This window comes from Montipora capricornis, chromosome 9 (genome assembly GCF_036669925.1).
Source record: "Montipora capricornis isolate CH-2021 chromosome 9, ASM3666992v2, whole genome shotgun sequence".
NCBI lineage: Eukaryota > Metazoa > Cnidaria > Anthozoa > Scleractinia > Acroporidae > Montipora > Montipora capricornis.
This window is the reverse complement of record NC_090891.1, coordinates 18,081,884-18,089,383: the sequence shown is the minus strand read 5'-3', so window position 1 is coordinate 18,089,383 and position 7,500 is coordinate 18,081,884. Positions and strand designations below refer to the sequence as shown.

Here is a 7,500-nt window from a genome sequence, read left to right as displayed (position 1 = left end):
TAGATGAACATGTGCAGGCATACCTTCCTGATCAGAGTCAAGACCCTGAGTTACACGAGCTTGTAAAAACCTACCAAAAGCACAGTCATTCAAAGACGTGCAGAAAATACAAAAACATTAAATGTAGGTTTAATTTTGGGCACCTTTTTACAAACAAGACTATTGTGGCTGAACCTCTTTCTGATGATTTAAATCCAGAAGAAAAGACAAGTACCATAGACAGACAAAAAGAAATCCTTAGACTAGTTAAAGAAAAAATAGACGAAGTGTTAAATCCCAGTAAGGCAAACTATAATCCTACATTAACAGAAGCTGATATTTTCAAATCTGTAAACATAACTGAAGAGCAATATTATTGGGCTTTATCCATTTCACCTGACTCAGACTATGAGCTGCACCTTAAAAGACCAACAAACAGCTGTTTTATTAATAATTATTTTATTGCTGGTATTAAGGGTTTTAGAGCGAACGTTGACTTACAACCTGTATTTAACCACTACAAGTGCATAACTTATGTGTGCTCATATTTTACCAAGGATGAGACTGAATGCTCACAGGCAATTATGAATGCTGCAAAGGAAGCCAAGAAAGAAAACTTGAGTGTCAGGGATAGCTTAAAAAGAATTGGTGCTGCTTTCCTCTCTACCAGAGAAGTCAGTTCACAAGAATGTGTTTACAGATGCATGCCTGAATTATGGTTACGAAAAATATTCCCTGCAACAGTTTTTGTAAGCACTGACCTACCAGAAAAAAGGGTACGCATTGCAAAATCACCAGAAGAACTTGATGAACTGGATAATGAAAGTACTGATATCTTTAAATCAAATATTATTGATCGATACACTTTAAGACCACAGTGTATTCCTTCTGTAGATAGGCTATGTCTGGCAGAGTTTGCTGCATACTATTATAAAGAATACAAAAAGGACTGCCAAGAAACAGCTGATGCTCAACCTGAGGTTTTAACTGACGATGTCATTGAATTACATCACAATTGTGATCCTGATACATCACCTCCAGACAAAATAAGATTAATGAACACGCATGAAGTTATGAAGTGTAGAAAAGTAAAAGCTGTTGTAAGATATCACAAGCCAAACAAAGCAAAAGAACCTGAACTGTATTTTCATCATCTCCTGATGCTTTACTACCCATGGAGAGATGAAACAAGTCTTTTAGGAAGTGATCAAACACATGCTTCTAAATTCTATGAGCATGAAGTACAAGCTGTAGTGGAACGAAACAGAGAGAATTTTGAGCCTGATGCTGATGCTGTTACAGAAGCACTTGATTTTCTTCGAAATAACCAGGGCAATATCATCCACTCCAGCTATGATTCTATGAATGACCAGGAAAATGCAGATTTACAAGCTGAAGAGCAAGATGATTCAGCACCAAACGAGTCATTTAATGAACAATTACCTACACATCTTGTTTCATCATCAGAAACTGAGAATCATTCAAACCTTGGAATGATAACATACAACCAGCCAACAGAAATTAGTGATGATAAACTACGGGAGTGTGTTAGATCATTGAACAAAAAACAGCGCTATGCTTATGATATAATTCTCACCTGGTGTAGAAGTAAAATGAAAAACATGAATAGTCGAAAACCTGAAGAAGTAAAACCAATACATTTATTTATAACTGGTGGAGCAGGTGCTGGTAAAAGTGACTTGATCCAAACAATCTACCACACTGTCACAAAGACCTTTAGACATCCTCCGATGAATCCTGAATTACCTAAAGTTCTTTTAATGGCACCTACTGGAGTTGCTGCTATTAACATAGATGGGACAACAATAAACACTGCCTTGGCAATTCCCAAAGAAACAGGTGATAATTTATCTGCAATGTCTGACCAAAAGAAAACGCAGATGAGAATGTTACTAGCTGACCTCAAGTTGATCATAATAGATGAAATCTCTATGGTTGCTAACAATACTTTGCTTCATGTCCACCAAAGACTAAAAGAAATTGTTGGCACATCAAATGTTCACCTGTTTGCAGGCATTAGCATTCTTGCTATTGGTGACATGTATCAACTACCACCAATACGCAGGAAACCTGTTTTTGCAAATTACAAAAATGATGTGTTTAACTTGTGCCACCCATGGCACCTATTCACAATGATAGAACTTGTTGATATCATGAGGCAAAAGGATGACCAACCATTTGCTGAACTTCTGAATAGGTTCCGTACAGCAACTCAAACTGAAGAAGATATAAAGTGCATCCAATCTAGATCTATTGATCCATCAGATGTTAATTACCCATCAGATGCTCTTCACATCTGGGCTGAAAATAATCCGGTCAATCGACACAATGAAATGAAATTGCACCAAATACCTGCACAGTTGTTTAACCTTAAAGCCACAGATCAGTACCCTCCTAATGTATCACAGCAAGATATTAACAGAATTTTAGCTAGACCCAGGTCTGAAACTGGTGGACTTGATGCTAATATCTGTATAAAGGAATCTGCTAGAGTTATGTTAACCAACAACATTGATATTGCAGATAGACTTATAAATGGTCAACTAGGAACTGTTGTTAAAATTGAAGTAAACCAAAATAACAAAAAACCCACCATTATCTATGTAAAATTTGATGATGCCAAAGCTGGCAACAATTTAATTCAAAAGAGTACTAGCAGTTTTGTGCGACAAAACAGAGTTGTACCCATAGAACCTGTCCTAGCAAAAATTAAAATACATCCAAATAAACCTTCTTCTCCAGAAATACAGAGAATGCAATTCCCTTTAACATTGGCTTACGCTGTTAGCATTCACAAAGTACAGGGATTGTCACTTAACAGTCTCGTCATTAGTTTTGAGTTGGTCAAACAGAGATCATTCAATTATGGGCAGGTATATGTTGCACTGAGCCGAGCAACCTCTTTAAATGGTATTCACATTCTAGGAAAAATTAACAGCAAACATGTGAAAGCAGATCCTCGGGTACATAAAGAATATGAAAGACTGCGAGAAATCTCAAAAACCATGGGAACTAGTGAAAAATATAAGGATAATTCAATGCTCACTATATGTCTATTAAACAGACGATCACTAAAAAAACATAGTGTAGATATCAAGTATGATGCAAACATAAAGAACAGTGATCTAATTGCACTGACAGAAACACAAATTGTACCTCATAGCAATGATACTGACATAAAATCTCATCTACTACCATTTACTCTCTACAGACAAGATCATCCTACTGATAGATTTTTAAGTTTAGCACTGTGTATCAGAAGATCAATAGAAACTAAGGAACATGAATACTTTCCACAAGTAAATGCAATGAAATTTGTAATAATTTTGAATGCATCTACAACTATGTGTCCCAATTTTACAGTTCTTTTTCTTTACCGAAAGAACAACTCAAATATAATAGAGTATGTAAGTCATCTACGAAATATCCTTGGCACTTATCCAATCGACATCATTCTTGGTGATTTCAATATCAACTACTTAAATGATGATAGCATAAGACCGCTAAAATCTTTAATGACCTCTCTAGGTTATTCACAGTTTGTACAAAGTCCAACTTTTGTCTCATCAGGAAACATACTTGACCAAATTTACCTAAAAACAACAAAATTTGACATCATAGAGAATACTGTAATTAGTGTCTACTACTCTGACCATGATGCTGTTAAAATATCCATAAAATATAACAACGATATTTAAATATTTATCTTTATTTAAACTGGCATGCAAAGCATATAATATTTATTTATAGCAATAACTGTAAATATAAAATTTTCAAATGTGTCTTGGCAGGAATCATGATGCTGTTAGCTATAACTAAAATGATATTATGAAACTTTCATGCAAGGATCTTTTACGATGAAAATGAAAGAACTCTTCTAGAGATTTTGAAAAAAGGTGTCACAAAGACCTGGAAAAGAGATCACAAGTCCAGCTAGAACAAAACTGGAAATTCATAAAATCCTAATCTAGCTACCACAGTGTCCTCAAAAGCAGACAAATTGGTGCACCACCTTGACAAGTTTCATCAGTTTCATCTTAAATATTATAAACATTTATCTATAATATTATTATTGTTATTATATGGCATCATTTGACTTAAGCAAACCAAATTAAATCTAAGGCTCTCCAACCTGTGGAGAGAAAACCATGTTACACAATAATTAATTGTTTTGGAATATATAAGCAGAGATTTTGATAATCATCTGCCAATCAATTTCAAATTACCAAGAAAATTTTTTTTCTAGAAGTTGGTAAATTCTATCAATTCCTTTGTCAAAAAGGATCATGTTTATATGCCACAAGAACTTCCAAACTTGCCCAAGAACCTGAGGAGACAATCTTTTTTTCTAAGCTAAAACTTCCCATAACAAGAATGGGAGACTTCAGAGGTCTGTTGACAAGCATTTTACAAGGCACCACCATATGGTGCCTCACCCCCTGCCTGTGCCCTGCACCAGGAGTAGGTAAGTTTACATAATTATTACTTTGTATCTTTCATCTTACTCAGATATTCCCAGGCAGGACTCTTAATAACTATAAACGACAGGCATGCTTCTCATATGACGTACCAGTTCAGACCACCATTAAAGGAGAACTGAAGGCCAAAAGCAACAACTTTTCCAACATTTTTTTCCTTGGAAATTAGCCTAACATAAGTAAAGTTAAGTTTGTGGAGTTACTTCTTCTCGTTTCCTGTTTTTTGCGACAAAGTTACGTTCGAAGTTGGGCTTTTCCCACTTTTTTGGCCTTTTCAGTGCGGGCTCAAAAACTAAGTCAGCTAAGTCAGCTGCTTGCTGTGAGGTATGATACAGGGAACAGAGATTTCATAATCAACAGAAACAAAGTAAACACAAGTGCTGCTGTGGATATTTTCTTCGTTGCTTTGCTGTTTCTTCGTGGACTCAATATTCACAACAAACATCAGTCTAAACAGTGCTTCTCACATGTTTTCCCCATATCATACATCATAAGCTGCAAAAATGACCACTAACTCCTCCACTCTGAGCCGCAATGCTAATAGCCCAAAATTGGAATAATTTTTTTTTTTTTAGGTGGAAGAGCGACAGATATGCCAGGAAAAAAGTTGAAAACTTAATTGTGTATGGTCTTAAGTGTAAACAAAAAATGCTTCTTTTTTTGCCTTCAGTTCCCCTTTAAAAAAATAATAAAATAAAATAAAAGTAATAATAATTATTACTATTGTAAAAACAATAAAAGAAATCTTTCTAAAGCCCACCTTATTGACAATAAGGAATACTTATTCATAAAAATAAAATCTGGAGCCTTGTTATTAAATATCTTTTTCTCTTTTAGGGAGTTAGGATGAAAATTCCATCAACGACATGTAGTTATCAGAGGATCATAGATAACACTCTTACCAAAGGAATTCTGATTTCTTTTTTCTTGGTTTGCACGTAACATGCTGAAAAATACATCTTTCAAAAGTCCCCCAGTTGTTGATATGAAAATATCTTTTCACTCTTTTCATGGTCCCATTACTTGCATATTTTGTCTGTTATGTAAATTCCTTTAAAACCAAAAACACTTGGGCTAAACCCACATTCATCTTCCGTAAAAGTTAAAAGTCCTAAAAGTTTTCTCGTTTCCTTTTTTCTGCAGAAGTACAATGTACATCCAACAAGAGAACAACTCTTAGGCTGTTAAGTAAAAACTGAAGTGAAGTTATGATCCTCGCAGTTATGAAAACGATTATAGCAATTGTGTAGAAAAGCCTGAAAATTTCAGGACTTCAACAGGGTCTCAACACATGACCTTGCGATACCAGTGTGACGCTCTAACCAACTGAGCCATGAAGCCACTGTCTTTGGAAGCTGGTCATTTGTGGATTCAAGTGTTCCCGTGATGAATGAAGCAATGAAAGAAATGATAAATGAGCATTACTGATCATGTAAATGCTCGGCATCTATGGTCAGAAACACAGATGGGCTCCTGCTATGATCTACGATTCCAAAAAATTTACATGTATATCAAGAGACTGCAAAAGTATCTTACAAACACCTTAAATCAGAAGCAGTGAACCGTTACACTGACAGTACCTTGATAAACTCTGACAGAAGAATGGAAGTTTGCCCAAACATGACCAAGCAACTGTACAGAACATTGATCTTCGATCAGGCCAAGAGGAAGCCTACGAGTAACAAACAAAATTGTGCCCTCCAAAACCACAGAGATTGCCATATGACAGAATAAAGTCCAAACTCCAAACGCGTTAAAAGAATTTATTCCATATTACACCCACGGAAGACTTAACTCCTCGACGAAATTCAAGCTTGAACGGTTTACAATACACTTCTGAGACGATTCCACACAATCGTGCTTCAGACCGTCCTAATTATTAACTTTACCGCGGTCCTATTACAGTTGTTGGATATTACAAACTTGTCACGCAACAATTCCTTTCACGTTTTCTAAACGAAAGGAAAAATATGGCTAGTATAATGGTTCGAATAACACACAAATGGTTCTCTGAAAACTGACTTACAAAACCCGCTTGAACCTCTTCAGATACGGTAAAACTGTGAAGTCCGCCAAATAACAAAACAACATGGCAGGCAAACTCTCACATGGTCATCGAGCCGCCCGAAATTAGATACTAAGGACACAAGCTAAACCGCTGATCAAACTCTAATTTTATGATAATGGCCTTTCTCCGCCAAAATCCACTCACTTCCAGCCTAACCAAGCTTTAAACTCAAAAAAATTGTAATTACTTCAAGCTTACCTGTATAGAAGAAATAACTACATATGTTGTACAACGTCTAAAATCTAATGCGTCCTCCTGTATCCTAAATTAAACTCTCAACAATTAAGAAACCTAAATTCATCGTTTTTTAGTTCCACTGGGACATTCCATTTATAATCCGACCCCCCCCTATGGATGAGGTCCATCAGAATTCCACCGGTAGGAATCTTTTTCAAAGGCACCGAGAAAAAAGTGAAGGGGTAGGAAAGGTTTTTTCAAAGGGTTCCGACAAAAATCCAACCAGTAGGAGATCTAATCATCCATAGGGGGGGTTCGGCTTATAAATGGAATGTCCCACTGCACCACACAGCCGGCTTAGATAATCGAGCGGCCCTGAGAATGAATGAAAAATATGCTGCATTCGCATTCAATCCCCTGGCCTCCTTCTTCCACTGTAGGAGTTGCCAGGAGTACCTATTGCATTCTTAACCCTTTAACTCCCAATAGTGCCACTTATAGATTTTACTCTGTCTAACGCCAGACGATTTTACTCGTCAGTGGGGAACCCCACGGGGCTGAAAAGGTTGACAACAGCTAGATTCACTCAAAAACTATGGCCCCATTAACAACCCCACCAGGCTGAAAGGGTAAAACTTTTTTTTTCTTCGGATTGCCACACCCACCATTACTCTGAGAAAATCCACTATCACCCAACTGAGTGTCCCAGTGTTTCCCTTCAAATACAGCGAAAGAGCAATTGGCAAGTCGTCATCGTTCCAACCATTCAATGTGGCA

The 7,500-nt window shown here is 36.5% G+C and overlaps 1 protein-coding gene across 1 annotated transcript in view; it reads left to right on the top strand.

Moving 5' to 3' along the window:
• Positions 1–3,590, top strand: part of LOC138017390 (uncharacterized) — a gene marked incomplete at its 3' end in the record, with an annotated part of 17,245 nt that extends 13,655 nt beyond the window's left edge. The window contains exon 2 of the mRNA XM_068864487.1: positions 537–3,590. Within this exon, the coding sequence (XP_068720588.1) occupies positions 564–3,590 (3,027 nt within the window). The remainder of the gene's footprint in view (positions 1–536) is intronic.
• Positions 3,591–7,500: the final 3,910 nt, after the last annotated feature.